This window comes from Chelmon rostratus, chromosome 23, assembly GCF_017976325.1.
Source record: "Chelmon rostratus isolate fCheRos1 chromosome 23, fCheRos1.pri, whole genome shotgun sequence".
NCBI classification, from domain to species: Eukaryota; Metazoa; Chordata; class Actinopteri; order Chaetodontiformes; family Chaetodontidae; genus Chelmon; species Chelmon rostratus.
Genome location: NC_055680.1, coordinates 524177 through 549626, shown reverse-complemented (window position 1 = coordinate 549626; position 25450 = coordinate 524177). Strand labels below are relative to the sequence as shown.

General features: G+C 40.0%; 1 protein-coding gene across 1 annotated transcript; it reads right to left on the bottom strand.

The window, feature by feature from the left end:
• Positions 1 to 11921: 11921 nt before the first annotated feature.
• On the bottom strand, positions 11922 to 13370 carry si:dkey-6n21.13 (P2Y purinoceptor 3). Its single transcript, XM_041965656.1, is given in 1 exon segment — positions 11922 to 13370. A coding segment is annotated over 1 exon segment (1449 nt).
• Positions 13371 to 25450: the final 12080 nt, after the last annotated feature.

Sequence of the window (25450 nt, the reverse complement as noted above, 5' to 3'; positions counted from 1 at the left end):
TACCTGGACCATGAGCAGAATGAAGCTGTTCCACTACATGAAGACGTTTCAAATAGGAACTCAATGATTCCAATAATTGTTTGTAGTAAAATGAGTAGTAGGGTGAGCTGTTTTACATTTAATCAAAGTACGGCCCTGGTAAATACAGTAAGTGTGTAAACAAGCAGAATAAAACTGTTGTCTTTAAAATGTACAATATACCATATAATTGCCATTTAGGGGTGGGCAATATGGGTAAAAACTCTCTAACAGGGCACTTGTAATTGTATATGGCAGTATCGACATATGTTGTGATATAGTACATTTTCTGTAAAATCGGGTGAAAACCTGTTTATGGATAAAATGTGCAGAGGGATAGGCAGCTTATATACAATATATACAATATGATGGTTGACAAATGAACATACTGGTTTTATTTATATATTTATGTGGTTGAAAAGTGTATGTCTCAGACTACAACCACAGACAAGGCTACAGTGGAGCTAACAACTACTCATAAAACATCTATTTGTTTTTGATTCATTCAACGAAGTGCTGCAAAATATTGAAAAATGCTGATCACAGTTTTCACAGCCAAAGTGTCCATGATCAAATGTTTTGACTGACAGTCAAAGGTGTTTGACATGTTTGCTTGATAAACTATATATATATATATATATATATATATATATATATATATATATATATATATATACACACACACACCCAATTGATTAGTCATTTGTGTCTAGTGACCCCTCAATTACCAAAATAGTTTGTCATGAATTTTCTGTTAATTGACAATCGATCAATGAACACTTGTTTCTGTACTAATACTTCAGCACTTACTACATTATATATATACAGCATATGGAACTGCAGACCAACAGTTGTGATGTCTCTTTCTATCTGTAAAGCTTAAATTAAGTTTGAGGGCAGGAGAGAGGGGGGAATCATGGCCTGTAAGTACCACACCCGACTTCATGTACTTAAACAACTTTCAGAAAAGTTGGGTTTAAGTGATAAAAATACCCATATACTAGAAATGCTCTGCCACAAATTAAATATTAGAAAATTGCTTAAAAAAATCAAATGATGAATTTGAAAAGCGAGGTCAATATGTAAGACAAATATGAACGTGATGAGGTGGAAAAAGTGTAAGAGTGTAACTCGTGCTTAGCCTCCAGCACTGCTCACATGAAGCCTTACAGAGCAATATGAGCACACAGTCAATTAAAAAGAGCTCTCCTGATGGAAGGTGATTGGATTTGAAACAAGAGGTCATGTCAGCTGAGAGAGCAGCAACAGACAAGCATTAGATTCAGATCCAAACTCTAAGCCTCATTCGAAGAAAAAAAACATGAAACAGAGAGAGAGAGAGAGAGAGAGGAGGGGGTGAGGGAGAGAAAGAAAAAAGAGCGCAACTAAAATTGTGGTGAAGGGAAGGGAAGAAAGAGAGAGAAGCAACACAGAGCTGAGAAAGCTCCTCTCTGTGGCCTGCTGCTCCCCCCATTCACAACAACAGAGGCCATTTTAAACGCTTGAGAGAAAAAAAAGATCCACTTACCGTCTGCTGCTGAGATCATAACCCAAATGATGGTAGGACTAACTAGCCCTAACTACTAACAATACTGGTAGTTATCTGAAGTCTCGTTCACTTTCTCTGTGGATGCTCTTACCATAAGGCCAGTGTCACGAACCAGACACAACCTAGTCCACAGTTATAACTAGTCCTCAAAAAATTATTTCAAAAATTATTAGTAAAAAAAAAAACAACACACACAGACACACACACACACTGCATTTAAGCTACAGGATAACAAAGATATTCAAATGAAAATGAAAAGTGGAAAAACGGCAGGCCTAAAAACGTCACTGCAACACAAACACATGCTCCATACAAACACACATCAATGGGAATATACTCAGGCTACTATAGTGACAGGGAGAGAGCAGAAAAAAAGGCCTGTTAGGGCTTTCTGGTTGCTCCTGCTTCTGTTCCTAGTAAGAGGGGGAGTGTCGTGGGGGTTGGGGGGGGTTCTGGTCCCAGTCCCAAAAATTGGACCCCCAAAAACTGAGTGTCCCCCCCTCATCCTTCCTTCCTGGCCCTTCACATCTTCACCTCCTAGCTATGTGAGTGTGTGTGTCCCAGTCCTCCTTAGTGCTGCCTGCTGCCTCGCTGGAGCCACAGCTACGCACACTGAGACAGTGAGGAGGCTCAGTAGGCATAAAAACCTACAGGGCTGCAGCCTTTTTCCCTGGCCATCACTTTCTACAATACAAATCGACATTTTTGGGGGCACCGAAAAATCTAAAAAAAATTAAGGTCGCCCCTGCGGCCGTGTGTGAGACAGGTGTGAAAGGAGGGGTCTGACGGAGCTACCGTTTGGGAGTAAAAAATTAATTTTTGGGAGGCGAGGGGGCTGCTGTGCTGTGCCGAGCGCTGAGCTGTAAGCCTGCCAAGCTGCTCGGCTGTCAGACTGAAAGAAAAAGACTGAGGAGACTGGGAGGGAGGAGAGGGAGGGAGATAAAATGAAGAAAGTGTGGCTCTGAGAGAAAGCTCTCTACGCTCTCATACACACCGTTTAACAAGTCTACTTTCAAGGGTAAAGTTGCGAAATAAAAACCATAAACCACAGCAAAAACATGGGGGAAGTGAGTGCAACAGGCAAACTTTTCTACACCGAGACACAGAAGGAAAGGGCTGAAGAGAGACACGGGCAGACTGGCGTTAATGCAGAAATATGCTGTTAATTGCACTGATGGCTGAGCTCGCCGTTTGCCTAACTTTCCTGTATTTTCTCATGTAATTTGGTCATGAGATGGGAGTCGGCAGGAAGGAGGCTGGCCCTCAGTCTGCTGAAAGTGCTGCTCTCAAACTACACTGCTTTACCAAGAGGACGGCAAGGCCCTGCCCACCCCCTCTCTGTTGCGCGTGCGTGTGTATACGTGCACACACACAAACACAACAAGAAAACATAGTGCACATAAAAAAAGACCAAGGCTCTGCATACAGTGTGTTGGTTGAATTCTGACTTCAATAAAATAAAAAATGGACAGCATCACTCAGTTTACACTGATTACCGCAGTAAAACTTTGAGGGAGGCCCAAAACACAGAGCATTTTAATTCTACTCTAACCCTTTCACTAGAAATTCACCTCACCTACACAGTGTGTAATGATGAAACCAGGCTCCAGACTAACACTGTCACATCATTTCAGCAGTATAATGATGTTACACAGGCATTAAAACTGGCTTGTGCTACACATGGTTTCTTAAAATGTCTTCATGGAACCTCAAAACTTTTTGAGCACAAGGCAAATTTTCACCATAAATTTGTTCTAATCACAAACCCCCCTAAAAGTGCCAACTGAATTCCTTGGTAAGATTCTCAGACTTGTTTATCTTATTGTTTAATAAAGTACTTTGTGACTTGTGTCAAAATTTTGTTAATGTTACTCTGTAGTTTTATTTAGGTATAATTCTTGTAAGTCTCTGTGTGTTAAGACGATATTAAAGACTGATGCAGTTGAGATGTTGAGCCTATTATGTCAAGTGTAAAAGAAATAATGTTTTAGTAGAAAAACAGCAGTTCCCAGGTGTCGTTGGTAAAGATACAATCTTGCATATCTCTGTCAAAAATCAGGCACTGGCACAACTATCAAAGAATTTCAGTATCAAAACCCTGCTCTTGTTCTGAAAAGCATTCAGTTAAAACTGCTCTAGTCCTTAAAGATCAAAATTATTGCTTAAAACATTTTTAATTAATTGTTAAAATGATTAATCAAGCAAAAAATCATGCATCATCGGGCTGAAATGAGAGGATCTGCTGCTTTTCTCTGTCTATATAATTGTAAACTGATTAGCTTTGGTTTTTTGACTGTGGGTTGGACAAGAACGCATCAGCTTCGGCTCTGGCAAACTGAGATGAGAATTTTTTCCCTATTTTCTGACATTTTGTAGACTAACAATAAATTCAAAATGTCAAATTAGTTTAGGATTAATTATCGGTAGTTTCAGCTCAGAATTGCCTGGAAGATTTCTTCCTTAAATTCGGGGAGGGTACCTTTGTACTATATTGGCTCTGACAGTTAAATTCAGTTTATGTAGGGAAACTGATGCACATTTACGTTGATACATGTATTTCGATGTAATGCAAAAGGGCAATTTATATTTCTTGACCATTTGACCATAAATTTCACTCTGAACACTCATAGTCTCACTGAGTCCGGTTCTTCTGAATCTAGTTAAAGAATTGGTTGAATCTGAATCCTCTCTGTGTTTGTTAATTCATTTTATATCCTACTCCTCATCACGTCTTTGAGTATAATGTATGTAGCACTGAAATAAATAATAAGTCAGCTGACAGGAAATAGACTGATGATAATTCTGATAATGTCTAGTAAAAAATCCCACAAATTTGCTAGTCACAGCTTTTCTAGTGTAATGACTTTCTGCTTTTTTTCTGATTGATCTCATCATTTGGTGGATTTTGGATTGTTGCTCAGACAAAGTAAGCTAGCTGAAGACATAACTTTTGATTACTTTAACATGAACGAGACATTTGGAAAACTATATTCTCTATGTCATTTTCCTATTAAATAACAGTTATCAACATAGTATCTAATAATGAAGTTAAACAAAAGGTGCAGCCCTTGAAAAGACATTTCACTTTACTTTTATGTGAACATGTGTATTGATAATATTCAGCTGCATTTTTCTCAGAATAAGTGCATTTTCTCTTAGATACGGTTCATTGTATGAAGACATAGGTGAGGTTCAGTTGACTACTTGACTTACACTTTACATCTATTTAGATCATTCACAAAAAAGAGGTTCAAACAACAAACCCAAACTCTTAAATGAAGCATTTTTTCAAGATAGACATTAGACATTATATGATTATCTACACTCCAAGAGCCAATGGGGGGCTGAGCTGGTGGTACAGCTTGATTTTATTTTTTTTTTTATTATTTTCTGAGTCTGATTAGCCAACAGTGAGACTGCATATTACACACAAACAACCAGTCTTAACTAAATGACTGCTGAGCAGTGGGAGGGAGGTGGAGGAATATGTGCATTCACAGATCAGACTCCCCTCAAACAGGCACATATTAGTCCACTGATCATGTTTTTTCTTTTAAATTTAGAGGGGAAGATTTTGTCTCTTTGTATAAGAACTTCCTGGCTGTATGTTAGGCTAGACATTATTATACATAAAGCTATTAGGATAGGTATATTAAATAAAACGTAATTTAAATTATGCTATTACTATTTTACATTTTGCTGGAAAATTGCATCTAGGCTTACCAACATAAAATCACTCCAGATCCTTATATATTTTAGCGTAATGAGTGATTATGCTTGTACTAATTTATGAAGGGGCAAGCTTATTAGTATAATATCTAAACTGTGTGTGTTTTTACCGAAAATCATCTCCTAACACTTTCGTTGCATTTATAATGTTGGGATAATAACGTACAAGTATCTAACAAAGACGCGTAGTTGTATATTTGCTAAATGATGAGCAGGTTAAAAGCCGTTCACTTAAACTGAATAAGTGCGGCTGAAACGTCGCATCTGACGAGCTGTGGAAACGTCGAGCTGTCCTCACTGCGCTAACAATGTGATGGCAGGATGACAGCCTTCGGCGAACTGCTGACTCAGCGGGTTTTTCGAGCGAACCGACGAGTTCGTCCGAGCTCTTTTTTCTGCATCATCTAAACTGCATGGGGCTAGTTTTTGCTCAAAGGTCAGTCTCAAGAAGTAGCGGATCATTTTAATACAGTTTAAGTGTAATTTTGAACCGTTTAGTCGGGGTGGACAGCCGGTGTGGGCTGGGGTCTTTGGGGAGGGGGCTGTCACTGGGGGAGTGTCCGCCTCCTCAACTCACTCAGTTATCTCCTAAATCTCGTTTTTAGGATACAGAAATATAAAACAATTCTCCTTATGTAAACTTTAGTTGAAGTTACAGAGAGAAACGGCTTAGGTTTTTGTCATCGTCCATGTAGAACAGGGTTCGGTTCGCGAGGCGAAGCAGCCTTTGTTTCAAACTGCACTTCATTACAGCCGAACTAAGCAGCAGGTTACACAAAGGCTTTACTCTACAGTAACACCACAGTCACAAGCAGACGCTCTTCGCTTTCTTTCCCTCACACCGTAACAAGCCGAAAAGTGTATTACTGAAAGATACACATGAACAAACGCATAAATAACGAGGTATCTCACTAGAATAAAAAATAGGTAAAATATTCAATGGCTGAACTCCTTACCTTCCGAAGAAAAAAATGTCCAAAAGAAGTGTTGTGTTAAGATATTCCTCGTTTTACTGTAATTATGAAAAGGAGAAATTAAGTGGTGTGTAAATGTATTTGAAAGCCGGACTCTCATTCTGTGTCAGTGGAGGATTTGAAACTGGCGCCAACCGCTCTGCTCCTCCGCTCCCCACACCGCCGTCACACACGCAAAAAATAAATAGAAAATCAAACGCGACCGCAGCAATATTTCACCCGCATCAAAATGTGCCTGACGATTAGCACAATCGACCCCTGCCGTCACTTTTTAATAATATTGACTCTGTGATTTTTATTTATTTTTTACGTTAAATTAAAATAACCGTCAGAGACTTTCCTAGGCCGCGGTGCAGGACGGGAGATTGTGAAGGCGGTTGTGTTTTGAATTTCTAACCGGTCGGAGGGCAGCGTCTCCCCCTGCAGGGCCGCGTGCGCGCCCGCGCGCGTCCGCAGACCTTGGCGACTATGGATACTTGCCAAGTCAAACTTAGTGTAAAAGCAAGTGTGCGCATGTGCACACTTAAAATTGACAAGAAAATGTAATAAATAAACATGAAATTTTAAGTACATATCATAAGTGAATAAGAAGTCCTAGGTAACTATGTGGTAACAGTAAGCATCACAGCCAAATACCAGATGTCTGAGTAATTTTTTTTTTTTTTGACTAACCAGCAGGCGTCTTGTATTGTTTGATCCTTTTAAAGTGACTTAATGTGTTGCAGTATTTTTAATGTTCACACTGCAAAGTAAAAAGCAAAAAAGATACTATATTACACAGATTTACGTTGATGATACATACATGAGGAAATCAGGTATATGGATTGACATATATTGTACAATTGTTATTTTATATGTTATTTTAATACGACCACACACAAAATAATAACCTTACTCTCTAAATATCTGTAGTGATAGTGCCTGTTTACATGTTGTAGCTACTTATGGTAGTGCAATTCTAACTACTGAGGAAGGCCCAAAGATATGGCTGAAAGCATCAGAAACATCAACTGGACCCTGTGTTGACATTTTTTCACCATGTAGTATAGTAACAGTTCCCCTTGGGGAAATCCCTGCTGCCAGCATCTGTTTTATTCTCTCACAACTCAGCTGAGCTGTTATCCAGATCTGACTAATTCAAAATCTTCCATTTTGAAAGTGAGCCATCCTTCTCATGGCAATACTGTCTTTTATACTCTTTTGTATATAATGTACGTATATAGTTGCTTTTTTATTCTGCATCCTTTTTTTATTTGTTCTTTTTCTGTCTCCTTTTTATTCTTGCTGTCTGTAACAACAAACGTTTTATCTTATCTATTCATGATGTAAAAAAAGCAGCAAAAGAAAAAACAAGCAAAAGCAAATGGTTTGCACATTACTACACTATATGAATTATATAGTACATACTAGACTACAATATCGAACATTTTCTTTGTCTATTAGCAATATCTTATCATAGCTATTTGTAAATATGGCTGCACTTTCATAGATTTGGGCTTACAAAACCCAGAAAGTATCCTCACATTACTTCTCTTTTAAGTGTATGTTTAGCATTCTATAAAAATGAATGTCTGGTTTCTCTGTGAATCTGTTAGTGCAGTTATCAGATGCAATCTGCCACAGTGACTTTTTGACCAGATGATGCTAAGATTAGTAACAACTGAAAAAGAACACTAATTGAAAATGCACAAATTATCTAATTGGTTCCAGTGGGAGAATAATGATCTTCAGCAGAATGTACATGCATAATTATCATTCACCAACAGCTGGTAGCAGGTAGTGTGTGCAGAGGACAAGCTAGAAAGTTCTTCAGGGACTTTTTGATTCTTTAGTATTAAATAACATGTACCTCTGGTTTCTGAAATTCTCCCAAAAACCATGACAAATCCCATGTTTGGTTTGCGATGGAAAGTGTAGTTCAGTTTAAAAATGCAAACTGAACACATATCTGCTACATTTGCATTCTCTGTTTTTACTGTCGTCTTTGAAAAGGGATACAACAAGGGTGTCAGAAAGAAAGACTAAATGACATGCTGTCAAAGAGCATCACAGTGGATCAGTAGTAGTAGTAGCACCACCATCTCACAGCAACACCAGGGTCTGTATTTAGGCCGCTACCCTGGTCATGTACATTTCTTCTGGGTATTCCAGTGTTTCCTCAGACATGCAGCCTACGTATTTTGGAGACATGGCATTTAATGCCATTTCATCCTGCTTTGCAGTGCTCAAGAGTTGGTAGGAGGTGACCAACAAAAATACTCTCTGAGCGATAAGCCGTTAAGACAAAATGCTCAGTGATTCCATTTTCTACAGATTCACTTCACACTGGTTGCCATCCCAAAGAGGTCTGGAAGGTTGTCTTGCCTGTTAGCAAGTTAGCAAGTTAGTCCCCAAAACATCCAAGATCCACATTGAGAAGGACAATTTTGAGATGCCTCACAGTTTCTTCACACCGTATAGACATTTTTAAGCCACACTCAAAAGGTTAAATGCTACTGACTTTGGTAATAACATGGTAGTGCCACTAACAGATAAAAAATCCACTGCCCAACACTTCAGTCTAAGTCAAGATTTATTTAAGTGCATTATCACACTAAGGTGTATCATATTTGCAAAAAACAATATTAGCATAAGTACTAACACTTTAAGCTGCATGAATAGGTTATTACGAGAAAATACGAACAAGTAAAACAACAGAATGATACAGTAATAACAACAGAAATGGTAACAATGTTAATGATGAAACAATGAAACAAATGTAGATTAACAACGGTTAAGTGCAGGTTGAGGGTTACAAACATGTCCTTAAGATAAGTAGTATGCTGTGGGTTATACATTTTACAAGAAGAACAGCACGTGGGTTTTGAGTCTGGCCTTAAAGGTGTTCAATTAAGAAGCTATTCTAATGTAAGTGGGAAGACTTTTTTCAAAGATATGGAGTGTGGAAGGAAAATGCTCTAAAGTGGGATTACTTCCATCCAGACAACAGAGTATAGGTTTGTGTACAGGTTCATGTGGTGTATTGAGATCCCAGAGGCAGTCAGTGAGTATTTTGTCATCTGCTCTGGCACTGGCAGTGGAGATACATCAAGGTTGGTTTGATGGGATCAAATGTTCTGGTTAGGTTTTAGATTCTTGCGAACAAGTTGCAGGCTTTTAACATATGACAGGGAAAGACTGGGCAAGACGAAATAAAAAAAAAAACCCCATCAAGTCTGTAAGAAATGAATGCATGAATCAAGATTAAATAATCTGATCAATTTCTAAACTGATAGATACTGGCTATATTGAAGATATGATGAAAAATGATCTCGACAGTAGACCTTAGACCAGGCATCTCAAACCGGTTCCATAAAGGGCCGCGTGGCTGCAGGTTTTCATTCCAACCCAGGAGGAGCACATCAGGCCAACCAATCAACATCAAGGGATCACTTAGTTGTCAGCTGAAGACTGAGATCAGCTGATTAATTGATTCCAGCCTGGTGTGTTCCTCCTTGGTTGGAATGAAAACTTGCAGCCACGCGGCCCTTTATGGAACCGGTTTGAGATGCCTGCCTTAGACAGTAGGGTTCAGTATGCTTCAAACACACCAGTTCATACAAAGTGTTGTCTGAAATGTGCAATGCTGGGTTCAGACTATACAATATATATATATATATATATATATATATATATATATATATATATATATATATATATACTGTGTCAACATAGGCGATTATAGAGTCACAAAGACTTGCTGTGACATGACCCAGAGGCATGACAGACTACACGTTGATCCCTGTCCAGTCATAGCTTGCTGTCTTTCATGACACGTGATGCCTTCAGGAAGGAGGTGCTGTGGACTGACTTCCAAGAACAAGACTGGAAGTGAGCGATTGATTGATTGGCTGACTTTATTGTCCACCTCAGTGAAAATTTGTCTTTGGCTTTTCTCAACAGATAGGTGCTTCAAAAAATGTCATGGCAGCTCTTTGTGTTTGGATTACAATTTTGACAAGTTTGCATACGTTTTAACACATTAAACAAACCTTTGTTTTATAGACATGCCTAATTATTTTGCGTTCCTGACACCTTGATAAACCAGCAAAGTGGCCGAAGTGACTGAGATCAAGCTGACTGCTTGATCTCAGACTTGGCTGAGATTTAGTTAGAGATGACAGACATGTTAACTATCATGCTAGTCTTTCTGTAGGGACATTTGTGAGGCGTCACAGATGTAGTGTCATTGCCGTCCACCATGGTACACTACACAAGATAAAACCATCAGTTGTCATACCCTATGCCCATTTTCATTCCTGATGCCCCACATCTGTTGGGTCGGGCTGTTATCATGGTGATATTGTGCAGTCTGAACCTGGCATAAAAGCAAGTGCTTGAAGTTGTTCCAAGTGGCTTCATTTGTGGGCAGGGATAACAGTGCGCTCTTTTCAGAAAGTCTCTCTTTGAAGGCAGTAATAGTGCTGCACTTGTTTGTACACACAAACTGCAACCACACACCTGGCCAATCACTGTGTACAGTAGCCATAAATACAGGTTTCGGGAAGTAACAAGAATTGTCTGACACAGCCGAAACAACTTGCTGATGATCTGTCATGCACTTCCTGTGAAGCATAAACACAAACATAAACAATTTATTCATTTTGACATTTCATTGCTTCTGCTGAGGGTGAGGGAAATTATTTCTAAAGTGAAAGTAACTACACCTGCAACCTGCTAACAAAACATTCATAAAACACTTATATACATGGAATGTTACACCACAACAACAGTAGAGAACTAGGAGTCACATTGCTAACGAGACATTTCCTCAGCATCTGAGTGAAAAAACACTGCACTGGGTAGTTATCATCGAACTGCACCAATTTATCACTGGAAGCCTAAAGCTAAGTTGACTAGCAAAAGTAAAGTGACTTACTAAGTAGCACTTTACTTGCTGCATCAGTCTACAGTAATGTTTAATGAGTAATTGATCAGAGGTTTCACTTGCCCAACACTGCTTGTCAGATGGTCTAAAAGTGTCTGATGCCCCCTGCCCCAACATCTTTCTGATCGTAACAATATAAAAAAAGAGTTTGAACGTCTCTCAAGCTCTATTTTTTCATCCTTCACACAACTACTTCTGTCACTTGTTGTGTATAAGGGAGTGCAACACCATGAATGCCTTCAAGGGGACTGTCTTAAAGTGTGGGTGACACTTCCATTTGGACGATCATTGCGTTTTGCCCCCTCTATGACCACAGGCTTTTCAAGTGCAGCTATTCAGAATAGGTAGAAACAGCTTTCCTATATATGTGGTTGGATGACATGTCATACAAACAACTTCATTCCAAACATAAAAGCTTGGAATCAGTGATGCAATGGATTATAAATCTAGATTCCCAGAAACAAAATAACAGATTATCAACATGAAGGGGTCTCACATTTGCATTCATCTTGCATTTACCCACAAGGTAACTAGTCAAATTATGACTTGTAGCAGAGCCACAAAATTACAAATAAAAGGCATATTAGGATTCGTGAGTGGGTCTTCTTTAATTATTGCTTTTCCTTCTGCGCTATATATTATATAATATATTATTTTCAGTAAAAAGCAATCTACAGTGCATCTAAAATTCATCATCCCATTTCCAATGAAAACATTCATTAAACTATACAGTATATCTGACTTTTGCTCTGTTCATGTATGACAGACTGTTGTGAAATGTTTTATTCTCCTCATTGTCAGTTTCATCTTCCATTTCTCCCTCCCCTGCATCCTCTCCTTTTCCCATCATTCTCAGTGGGAATAGAAACCCACCATGTTGTTGGGTGGTGGTGTTTACTGCCTGGCAGCAGTGAGTTCCCCCTTTGTCTTTAGTCAGGAAGTAAAGGAGGGCATTGAGCCATGCGTTGAATGATGCTAAAGGCCTTGTGATCTTATAGCACATGGAGACCATGGTCATGGTGTGACAGGGGACTCCCTTGGTCACTTTCAATAGGAGGAAAATGGTTCTAGTAACATGAAAGGGGAAGAAGCACAGAGCAAAGAGCAGGGTGATGGTGATGATAGTCTTGATTGATTTACGTCTGCGATTGGCATAAGGGGAATGGCTGCCAAGGAAAATGGAAATCCCTTCATCTCTTTCCAGTGCCCTAGATATTGTGTTACTTCCTCTTCTTCCTCTTCCAGCTATTGCAGGGCTACGTCTTTCCTTTTCTTCATGCCCTTTCTCCCTCTGAACTCTGCGAGATGAGGGCTGAGAATGCAGAGTTCTAAATATGGTCAGAACAACATGAGAGTAACACCAAGCAATGATGGAAAAAGGTACAAAAAAGCCCAGCAAATGGAGTATGATGCCATAGGGTACGTAATCTGGAAACTCCTTATCTATGGCATCGTCCCAACAGTTCTGGTACTCCTCTATGACCCCTTCCAAATTACCATTGCTGGCATTAGCGTTTATCAATGATACCTCATTGCTTAGGTTGTCAATACCGCTTGCATTGCCGCCAAGCCCAGCCAATCTTGTCACGTGACCAGTCTGAGCAAACCGGAAGATAGGGCAGGTTAAAGCAAACACTACAATCCAAACCACAACACAAGTGCATTTGACAGCCTTCTTCGTCTCCAGTGTGATGACTTTCATTGGGTGGCAGATACCGAGGTATCTGTGGACAGAGATACAAGTGAGGAAGAAGATGGAGCAGTAGAGGTTAAAGTAGAAGAGAAAACGGACCAGGCGGCACATGAAGTCCCCAAAGACCCAGCGGTCACGCATGATGTAACTAGTCACAAGGAACGGTAGTGACAGGCCGTACATGAAGTCTGTAGAGGCCAGGTTTACCATGTAGATCAACGAAGCATTCCAGCGCTTGGTCCGGCAAAAGGAGCGGTAGAGGATGACAGAGTTAAGAGAAATGCTGAAGATGAATGTGAAAGAGTAGCAGATTGGGAGGAAGATGTACTTATAGGACTCTTCTATGCTGCAAGATGGAGATGAAGGGGTGGTGGAGGGAGAGGGCAAGAAGGAGTCGAGGAAGTCCTGGAGGACCGAGACACTGATGTTTGGAGGAACTCCACCTCTAGATGACATTGTGAGGGATTAAGTGACTTTCATGTGAAGGAGAAGTTGAACAAGGCTATGGGTTGTACGCTTGGGATTCTGTCATTCTTCTTCTCTGTCATCCTTGTACTCGGTAGATTTTCAGATGATTTCAGAGGAGCAGGTGTTTACCTAGAGATAAAAAGACAAATGAATCATCCATCAGTAAGTCATTTAGGATCTTGCTTCATTGCAGTCAGTAGTATTTTACTGGCTCTTTGGACAAAATAACCATATAAGTGGTTTGTTTTCCTTTGGTTTAGATTAATTGTGCTTGCAGCTGGTTCAAATCGAATGTTTCTGGCACAGTTTAGTTTTTCTCAATAGTTTCTCAAAGTCTATAAATGGCTGAAAGATCATCCCCTCCCTCCACCTATTCATTTTAGGTTCCAGATACCAAATCTAATGGGAAAGACTGTTTTTGACACTATGCAAATGAGTTACAGATAAGAATACCTAATAACTGTAACTAAAGTTACAGCTACCTGTACTTTAATTTGTTCTCAGCTGTCTCTTAGAATAGGGATCTTGATCACAATGACACTTCATAATGAAATAAAGTCTAACTAACTGGGGATTTGTAAGTACTGCTGCTCAAGAACAGATAGTTACACAAATGGCTGCTGAGACTTTGTGCTTTGTAAACTGTTTTTGCTTGAGATGCTCCAATCTCACAGTGATCAGTTCAGTGATAGGTTGGCTTTCCAAAATTTCCCAAAACTTTTCCTTATTCTGATTCTGCAAAAATCCTATACTGATGCAGAGATGTGGCCTTTTTTCACCTTGACTGTAAAGACAACCAGGTATTTGCAGGCTTATACACAGACCTTTGTTTCACATTTGTCCTTGTTTATAAGTGTATATTCAGTAACAAAGCTCCCTGAATTGCTCCTTTTTTATTTTGCTGTTAATCCACACTCAGCACCTCATTTTACCTGCTGTCTTGAGCAGTACAATGTACCTTTCCACAGCGTTGATTCATCAGTACAACAGAGTCATACTCTCATCATATTAACACTCTGCTCAGACCACTAACAGTAACACAAATACTATATAAAAAAGATTCCTCAGTTTTTTATTTCAGTTTCCAGTTAATCTGTGGGAGGGTTTTCAGTTTCTTAAATCTTAAATGGGAAACCTGAGGATGGGATGAATGAATCCTAAAAACATTGGTGGTCCCTTAACTTTTCCTCATGCAACATTATCAGGTTGAAATTTCAGTTCAGTCTGCCTCAACGGTACTTTGTGTTCAGTGCTATGTAGCAAATGTTAGAATGCTAACACACGAAACTAAGATAGTGGACATGGTAAACATTACGTTCTACATTTGTTTTCTCGGCTCATATTGAGGGAGATGAATGGAAAGAGGTAGTGCTTCACCCTACCTCTCCCTCCTTTTCAACTGTTGACTATCCCCCTCCTCTCTGACTGTTGACTAGGGCCTTTGCACAGTCTGTTTGACCTCCTGTTGTATGCTGCTGACTCTTAGTGCTTGTTTGCCTTCCTGTGTACAAGGGTATGCTGCTGATTCAGTTCTTCTTCTCACCCCATTAATTCAGCAATAAGTAACCACACTTCCCCTAGGTGTCTCCATGCACCTCTCTGTACATTGGTCTTGCTCCTGCTTGGGTGGCTATATACTATAACTTCTCATTGCTCATTGCTGCCATCACAATTCTAAAATTAAATCTGTTTTTATGTCACATGTAAATGGACTCCTAAACAGGATTCACAAAGTAATGTTTCAGCTCTCAGTTGAATGCCTAACAATCAGCTGTACCCCTGAATATTAGAATCAGCCACAGGCAGGTGCAACTGTGTGTGTTTGTGTAAGTGTTAAGTGAGCCATCTGTGGGTTATACCACCACTTCACTATAGAGTCCAACTAAATAATGTGTCAGCCAGTAACATGACATATTAGCAGTACACCACAAATGTGAAAGGGCTACATCCTAAACATTTTAGGCAAGCTTTCTGGTGTCTAACTGATTCACCTGTTAATGGTTAATTAAATAACCTCTGAGAAAATGTAGTAAGGCATTCAGACAATCATTTGCATCAGGTAGTGTAATAACCCTTTAAATGACCAGTGTGTTTGCAAGTTTCAGCTCTTTAGCTATAAATGCTGAATACCTTTAAATCTATGATACACATTTTTAGATTTTTGTAACCCATTGCAGTAAACAATAAGTCTGCAACAGTTGTTGACAGGAGAGATTGTCAGGAGATTGATTTAAAGTCTGCACTGTGTTAACTCTCAACAATCAGGTTGCTTTGACAAGAATGAACGTGCAATGACCTGATGCTCACTGTGATGGATTAAGCATCTCAAGCAAGTTTCAAGAGACTCCTAATAGAGTTTAACATGGCAGAGAAATGAATTGAAGCCGAATGATGTTTTGCATGTGTTAGCACAAAAACTAAAAACAAATGAAGAATGAACAAACTGTTAGGAAATAATGTATCCGTTACATTACAGCTAATGACTTTAGTGATGATGGCGCAGTGTTTTAGAAATGTGGACACATTTCTTTTTCTTTCATTCCAGGCCTCCATTAGCTTTCATTTTTATACAACTTGTGCACACACTGATTGACAGAAATGACAGCAGACTTGGCATTCACTGTGATAGATTATTCAACTCACGCATGTTTCAAGAGTCTCCAAATAGATGCCTATATCATACAGAAATTAATGGAAATCAACAGCTGCCTCAGTTGCACCTGCTGTTCGGAACACATTTACTACAAATCACATAAACTTTACATCACAAGTTGCTAGTGTGTAAAGGATACATATAATAGTTCTTAAGTATTAGCTCAACCATTGCTGCATTAGTGACAGTTATTTTGCATGGGACATTGTTAAAGGTAAACTCCTTTGATTTTCTTTCTGCTGTTAAGTGATAGGTTGGTCAATTTATCGATGCAAAATGCTCTTTGAGAGCAGAAAGAGTAGAAGTGTATTAGGTTCAACATAGAGGTTACCATGAGATTAGCTTGGATTCTGTAGGTGATCAAACTCTTCTGCTGCTGAACAAATGCACTAGCTGTGACCAAAAGAAAAATATCTAAAATTAGATAGAACCTTATTGTTAAAATTAGTTAAAAGTATTCAATTCAATCTTTAAGATATTTTTGTGACTTTTCAGGGCTGATATTTGTCAAAGTCAGTTGAAGACTTTTTAGGAGCAAACAGAAACCCGGTTTTCACTAAATCAGTGTCACAATTACTGTTTTGTTAAATATCCTTTCACCTCATGTGCATATTCTTTTCTGGACTGGATAGAGGCCAAATCAAAAGAGGTTGTTTTCTGGGAGCAGGTTCTAGCTTCTGAGAAAACACCAGCCTGAGGCATCATCTGTCTCTGGATTCATATTCAGTCTCATTAAGAAATGTTCCAAGGCAAGTTTTTTAGGTGCTTAATGTTAGTTACAAAACGAATTCTTGAATTGATGTTTAAAAATAAACAGTTTGATTACTTTAATAAACAATGTGGACCAAAAAGCCCAGAGAGATGCATTAGGAGTTCAGTGTTTGTGTAGACAGAACTGCATCAAACTCATAAATACCTCCATCACTGCAATCTGCTGTTATACAAAGTGCTTACCTGTGCCAGCGATGACTTTTACTCCATATGGCTCCTGTTCTATCTCTTGCCCACCAGAGTAATCACAAGAAAATACAAAACCATCCAAAATGCTTTAACTTCCACTCAGCTATATGTCAGCAGCTTGAAAATGCAGCGTTTCCTGGTTATTTAAAAAGTTCAGCAAACATCAGCTTTAACCAGTGAGCAGTGTGGTAGCAGTTTTTGTGACCAATGACCTTGACAGTTGGATCTCTTCTGCTTTCACCTTTTTCTACTGCTTCTCTCAACAGTCTGACTGGTTTCTATGGTAATTCAGTCCCTCCCTCTGTCCCTCGCCATGTGTCATCCAATTCTTCTGCCCTGTTTCACCTTTGTGTGTGTGTGTGTGTGTGTGTGTGTGTGTGTGTGTGTGTGTGTGTGTGCGTGTGTGTGCGTGTGTGTGTGCGTGCTCCGAGTGTGTGAGACTCCCTTTCTTCCCACCTGCTGAGCTGGATGTTGGAGGCTGATCACTCTGAGAACACACAGACAAATGAATGGATACCATCAAAGCATGTACATTTATGCACTGCTTGAGACACCAGGTTTCAAGCTCTGTCTGCTCTCTTGATGTAGCTGTATCTTTAACTAGGACATTATCTGTAGTCAGGTTGTTTTCCACTTTCTTTTGCATGCATCTTTCTGGCCTATTCTTTTCTATTGGCCTGTATCCACATCATGTGACCATCATGTTGTTTCTCTGAAACAAACAAACAAAGAAAAGTGGGAATTCCTGTTACTGACAGTGGAAAATGCAATATTTTTAGATCATTTCCTAATAATTTACATTCATAATCTCCATTCAGTGAATGTGTGTGATCTTTGGTTCATTGTTATGAAGATTCTTTCAGGTCTCGCCAGAACATTGTTGAAGTGCAACATTTTCTTTTATTGTTGTGGTGGTTGATTGACTGTTATCACTGTCACTGACACAAAACTGAAGTCAGAAGGAGTAAGGGAGTTATCTTTGATCAGGATCTGTCCTTTAACTCCCACATAAAACAAATTTCAAGGACTGCCTTTCCCCCCCTCGCATCATCAGGCACATCCTGTTTAAAAAAGATGCAGAACAACTTGCTGAACACTTTTGTTACTTCCAGGCTGGATTATTGCAATTTTCTACTATCAGGTAAATCCAATATGTTTCTGCTAAAGACTCTCCCTATAAAACCTAGAGGAGAATTTAAAACCCTTCTCGTTACCTACAAGGGGTCGTCCACTTATCAAAAGGTTGGTGGTTCGATCCCTGGCCTGGGCAGGCTACATGTCAAAGGATCCTTGGGCAAGATACTGAACCCCAAGCTGCTGTGCATTGGTGTGTGAGTATGTTAATGCCCGTAATGAGCAGCTAGCAGAACATGGCTACCATGTGTGAATTGGTGAATGCACGGTCATGTTGAAAAGCGCTTTAATTGGTCGACAGACTTGGAAAGTGCTAAATGCAGTCCATTTACCATTAACCTAAAAAGCCCTAAAAAGGTCAAGCAAAAAGTGTGCATGTAGTCGATAAATATGGAATCGCTTCTTCCATCAAGATGCCACACCTTCGTAATCTTTTCTACCGCATAACCAGTCTCCAAGGCTTTGTTAAATTCAGGAGAGACCCAAAACTTCATCAGTGCTCCAACCTCATTGCTGTTCTTACAAGGACCATTTTGAAAAGTTCAGAGCATGCACGACAGAGGGTAAACACAACTAAGTAGCTGCTATTCTGCAAGAAAATGGGAAAATAGACAACAGCTCTGATTCTATTATATTGCTTGAGAAATCTTTAATACACTGCACACTGAAATGATGGCGCTGCAGCTGAACAGGTCCACACCTCTCCTTTCCTTTGATCTGTAAAAAAAACAAATGACTTTGCTTCCTTGGATAATGACAGAAAGTTTTCAACCCTGCTCGATCATGGTGTTGAGAAGGACCTGGCTGTCAAGACCTTTTTTGTTGTGTGTGATAAACACAGCGTTCCTGTACCAAGGTATGTTTCGTTTCTGCCGGTCACACTTGTATGTGACACCAGTGCACCTTGGTCAGTTTTTGTATTTTAGCATTTTTTCCAACATTCTTTCACCACCAAAAGTGTGGCACATCTGGGGAAACAAGAAATCTGAATATGCGGGCTAGGACCCAAATGCAGGCTTCAAAGTAAGTAAGGGAGGCGCCGCCCTGCTGGCTACAATTGTTTGTACTGTCTCTTGTGCCTTTGTGTCCTCTGGGATGGATTGTAACCGAATGTAATTTTGTTGCACTTGTGTAATGACAATAAACGCTTCTGATTCTGATTCAAAGATGGAGCAGGTGTGATTCAAATGATTTATTTATTTTATTTTTTTAAAAGGTGCCAATAAACAAAAAGCTTAACTGGTGGTGAAACAGAAAAAGGTCAAAACCCAAGAAAGCAGTCCAAACAGGCAAACAAATCCAAACATGAAAATCCAAACATAAACCATAAATCCAAAAGTCCAAAAGCAGGCGAGGTCGAAAACAATGGCAAACACTAGAAGGGCTGGAATGTTTGAAACAAAAGGCAAAACGACAAACTTGGCACAGACAGAGGCGACTCAGGAGGTAGAGCAGCAGTCCACTTATCGGAAGGTTGGTGGTTCGATCCCTGGCCTGGCAGATACTGAACCCCGTGTGAATGCCGTGCATCAGTGTGTGAGTGTCTTATTGCTTGTAATGAGCAGGTGGCCTAGCTACCATGGGTGAATGGGTGAATGCAGGCTCCTGTTGTAAAGTAAAAAAAAAATAGTCCAATTACCATTTACTGAAACACAGATTTAAATACACTATGGAGGGAAGGCTAATAAGGGGCAGGTGAAACGGGTCAACAATCACAATGGCATGAAAACAGAGGAAGTAAAGCAACAGATGACACATGAGAAAAATTCTTTCAACATTAAACAGGAAATACTGAAGCAGAACCAGAACAGCAAAGGTTACAGATCACCTGTACAACCAGTTTGCCATGTGTCATAACAGTCCACTTTGAAAAAACAGACAGTTTTATGTCAGTTCCCCCTGGAAGATGGCACAGAGCCTGTCAGCTCTATCTGTATCACATCTTGACACCTTGTCTGTAAGAGGACCTTATGTAACTCATCTTTGTAATATGATGCAAAATTGTGATTGCGGTCAGGAGGAGGGAAACTCAAAACCTCTTATTTTGTCTTTGTTAAATCTACTTGGGTACAAACCGTGTTAAAGAGGAATGATCACTTGTGACCAGTGTCCTCTCATTGAACCAGTGTTCAGACCACTGCATGTATATTAAGATTTAATATATGTAAGTGTCTCTTTGTCCAGTTGACGGTCAGGTACAAACTGAAAGCAACACATGAGTAATAGAGCCCGTTATTAGTACACAGGTAAAACAAGAAAACAGCACAATTAACTTGCAGCTGAACTTTTAATATAAATTCAATTGTACAGTTTTTTTCTAATGACAGACCTTGTCAGCCATCAATACTACACCCCCTCCAAGCAAAGTACATGTCCGAACCCCACAACATTTAACAATCCTTAACATTATCTGGGGAAGTTCCAAGTTGAATTTTAGTGAATAGTTAGAATTGTCAACTTGTTACACTCGGTTTCCATCTTCAGTCTGACATTACCTCTAACTGATTTCTGTTTGGGAGGGAGATTTGATTTTCCCTAATCACTCGAGATCAATGCATCTATCTGAATCTAAGGTCACTTGCCATGCTGTTTTTTCTGTATTATTATGGATCACATTGCTTTTCTTGGCAAGATCTGCCCTGATGTGTCTCTGATTTGCCCTACTCTCACTCTGATTGTCTCACCCTTATCTTCTTACCCTTTTTCAAATCAGAGGCAGGCGGGTTTTGCCAAGAAAAGCAGTTGGATCCATAATAACGTGGTTTTGCCAGGGTTTTGAGAATGAAGTGGAGCAAAGCCAAAACAAATTATGATGTTTGGCAATATTGAGAAGATATGCTGTCAATGGAAAAAAATACTAATCAAGGGGGTCATTTTAAATTTATGATTATTATTTAGCAGCCCGAACAAAAAGCATCCAGATTTTTATTATCACTCCTACTTGTTTCCGGCACACAGCTTGACAGTGTCGTTAGTCTTGCCTGTGGCACTTACTGGCTAATTGTTAGTCTCGCCATGGTGCTCATTGGATCAGTTGCCTCTTCAATCGAGAAACCGCTGTTTCATGTCATGATGCCAATTGAGTGGAGTGGGCAGAGTCAAAGGCGACAACATGACAACATCAGCAAACTGTTTATCCTCATATATTCATCCTCTGCCTCAGTGTGACAGTGTGGTATGGCAGCTGCGCCGCACAGGAGTGGAAACAACTGGCACGGGTGGTTAAAACTGCACAGGGCATCGTGGGCTGCCCCCTCCCTGACCTAGACTTTATATATGAAGGCCGGGTCAGGAAGAGGGCGAGGTTCCATCGCCACGGACCCCAGCCATCCGGGCCACAGACTGTTTGTACCGCTACCATCAGGAAAGCGGTACAGGAACATCCGCACCACCACTAACAGACTGAGGGACAGCTTCTTCCCCAGAGCTGTCAGAGCTATCACCCCCAGCAGCCCCTCACTGGAGTGAGAGACTGTGAGAACTGTGAACCACTGCACACCGCACTTTACACCTACACCTCCACCTGCACCTTCTGTGTACTTTTAGGTCCACACATATACTTAACTAATTATATACATTTTAGTATATTGGCACATTTCATTTTCACTGGCATATTTTATTGTCCACTGGTATATTTTACTCTGTTGGTACATATCACTGTGTATTTTTTTAATTCTGTCAGTACATTTCACTGTGTATATTTTATTCTGCTTGTATATTTTATTCTGCTTGTATATTTTATTCTGTTAGCACATTTCACTTCCATATTTTATTGTTTATTGTTTAGTATATTTTATTGCCTTAGTATATTTTCATTCTGTTATATTTTTAATTGCTTTACGAATATTTTTATTGCATGTTGGTTTATTTTATTTTATTGTAGTTATCTTAATTTAATTCTTTCTAGTCTTCTTATCTTTCTTACCATCTGTTTCTAACATGGGGGTTGCAATGAAAATTTCATTGACATGGGCAATGACAATAAAGACTCTTGAATCTTGAATCTTGAATCTTTATTTTCCCTACATAAATCATATTGATTCAACTTTGTTTCATCCACTTGTTTCCCCTGGTCATTCAGATTCTCTGACTCCTAGATTCATTCTTCTGTTCCTTCCCTCTTCTGCTGAGTTTGATTGAAGTGTGTTTCACAATGATAAAATTACTGTTTCTGTAAATGGAGTCTGGTGGATTTAGCGAGAGCAATATAGTATCTGGTTCTGGTTAAATCGTACTCTTTAACACAAAGGTCTATCTCAATAGTGATCCTTTCCACACGCCTGGAGGGATTATAATGCAGCCTGTCGCGCAGCTGCCAGCTGCCAGCTGCAACACTCCAATTTTAGAAATTGCTGTCTCCATTACTCACTTACGCCCAAAAACATGGGTCTATAAATTGATAATATTTGACCGGTATTTCTCCATTTGTCTGGGACTATGGGAGTCTGCAGGTCCGGCCTTCTCCTCTCCTGAGCACACCAGCTCTCAATCAGACAATCAAGACTCACCTGCTGCCGCAGAATATAAGCACCTGTCAGTGTTCGTCGAATTGTCAGCTCATCCATGTGGTGATGACTGAGACCTCTGCATTTTTCATATCATTTCTCTGTTTGCTTACCTGGCTTCCTGACTCTTCATATTTTGTGCTCAGGTGCCAGACCGTCTCCTGCTTCAGTCCACGCCCTGTCTGTCTGTGCCTCGTCAGTTTACTGGATTTGGACACTCTTCTGGCCTGTTCATCCTCAATCATCTCTCCAGTTTTGTGTGAAACATCTGGATTCGTCTGTTGCACATTCTTTGAAGCACTAATTAAACTATTGACTTTTTACTCAACTCTTGCCTCCCTTGTCTGAGTTTTAGCATGCTTGTACAAGACTAACAGGGACATTGAAATCTTACAGGACATGCTCTGGGAGATGCAGTCCAGCATATATACATAAGACCATCAAGGTTGTAGCCAGCACAAACTTCCAAAGCTAGCATCTGTGATGGTATGATGGTATGGGGGTGTGTTAGTGGCTGTGACATGGGTAACTAGAAGACATTTTCTGCTTATTTCATCAAGACCCATTCTGTACATGTCACAACGGTGTGGATTTGTAGTAAAGGAGTGCAGGTACTGTACTATTCTGCCTGTAGTCCAGACCTGTCTCCTGTTGAAAATGTGTGGTGCATTAAGCGCAAATTATGACAGTAAACATTAAACATTAATTATCTTGTCTTTGTACTGTTTTCAATTCAATGTAGGTCGAAAAAGATTTGTCATTACATTCTGTATTGTTTACATTCTACACAACGTCTCAACTTTTTCTTTGGAATTGAGGTAAAATGCACGCAAAAACAGGTAACAGTAACTTAAAATAATAAATTGATTATCAATTGATTTAATTGAAGTCAATTGAATGACCTTAACCTGCCAACATCGGCAGTTCAAAGGAGCTATCAGAAGTCTTGACAGAATAGCTCTCTATAAGGAAACATTCTATTTGGTGTAAGCAGGCAGCACAAGTGGCCAAGAGGCCTGAAAGAGCAGCTTCTCAGCATCTATATACCCCCAAATTAACCAGCCAAGTATGAGAGTGTGAGAGAGAGGACGACGAACTACAGATGAGGACCACAGAGCCTGAGGAGCAACACAGCATCTTAACACATTTCATCAGTCACACACTCACCGATGGGGGAATGGAACCAACCAATCCTGCCCCCTGCACAAACAGGGCTTTCTTGTAATCCTGTTAATCCACAGCAGGGTACAGCCACCAGTTGGGGCTTCTGAGGGTCTTGAACAAGCTAATGTTTTGTCTTACCCTTAGGGGGCGCTCTTGTTGCAGTTTGGCTAACTGTGGAAGAACAGATGATAGTGTGTGTTAGGATTGCCCAAGAAAATGCATGCAGAGCAGAGCAGATGATGAGTAATCTTTCAGACATAGCCACAGTCAACATAAATACTTATTAGTTACACAAGTCACAGGCAGAGTTTGGACTTTTACCGATAGTAAAGTAAATGTCCCGACTGATTTGATTTGATGGAAATCAGGGAGTCAACATAAATACTGATTAGTCAAACAAGTAGGCAATGGGTCTTAGGCAATACAAATGGCCTGACAGATTTGATGGAGCTCAGGGACTCATCCTGAGGATGGCAGCTGTATTCCTAAACATGTGACTGGATAAACTTGGAAGCTCTATGTTACAGCTTGTCTGTCTGATGTGTAAAATAGTACAGAATGTAATTTACCATTAGATCCTGACTGATCCTCTCACCTTGATATTTATTATGATAAATAGTTAATTATGCTACTGCTGCTGTGCCACCATTCTTAATTTGGAGAGGTTTGTATCATGCCCTCTGTGCTGTGATGTTCACAGGTATTTAATTATGAATATACATTCAGTGACATGATAATAATTTAAGGCATTACAGACTGAAAATGTGTAGAGCAAAGTAAAAGGGGCTAACTAAACACACTACATGTGCAGGAATTCCCACCAGAGCTGTTGCCTGTGAACTGAATGTTAATTTCACAAGCTGTCTCCAATGTCATCTCCTACAATTTGCCAATACATCCAACCAGCCTCACAATTGCAGACCACGTGTAACCATGCCAGCCCAGGACCTGCATCAAGTGTCTTCACCTGAAAATCTGGGATCAGCCAACCGAACAGCTGAAGCACAGCTGGTCTTCACGACCAAAGAATTTCTACGCAAACTGTCAGAAACTGCCTCAGGGAAGCTCATATGAGTGTTTTGTGTCTTCAGCAGTGTCTTGACCTGACTGCAAATCTTCTCCCCTTCAGTGCTGTGTGGCACCTTGGAGATGTGCTCTCTTCACAGATGAAATAGTCTACTGGGCTGATGGCAGGCAGTGTGTATGGCGTCATGTGGGCAACCAGTTGGGAATGTGAATGCACAAAGATGATGTGATGAGATCCTGAAGCCCACTGTCGTGCCATCCATCCACCCACCGCTATCAGCTCATGCTGCAGCATGATAATGCACGGCTCCATGTTACAAGATATTCAGTTCCTGGAAGCTAAAGTCCTTGCATGAACTGCTTACTCACTATACATGTCACTCATTGAGCATGTTTGGGATGTTCTGGATCAGCATGTATGACAACATGTTCCAATTCCTGCAACTTTGTACAGGCATTAAAGGACTAGACCAGCACTCCACAGGCCCCAATAAACAGCCTCATCAACTCTATGCAAAGTAAATCTGTTGCACTGCACGGGGCAAATGGTAGTCACAGCAGACACAGACAGGTTTTCTAATCTAATGAACAATTTACCTGCTAAGTTTCACAGCCTGTTGCATTTTGATATTTCTAAATCTTGACGCTAA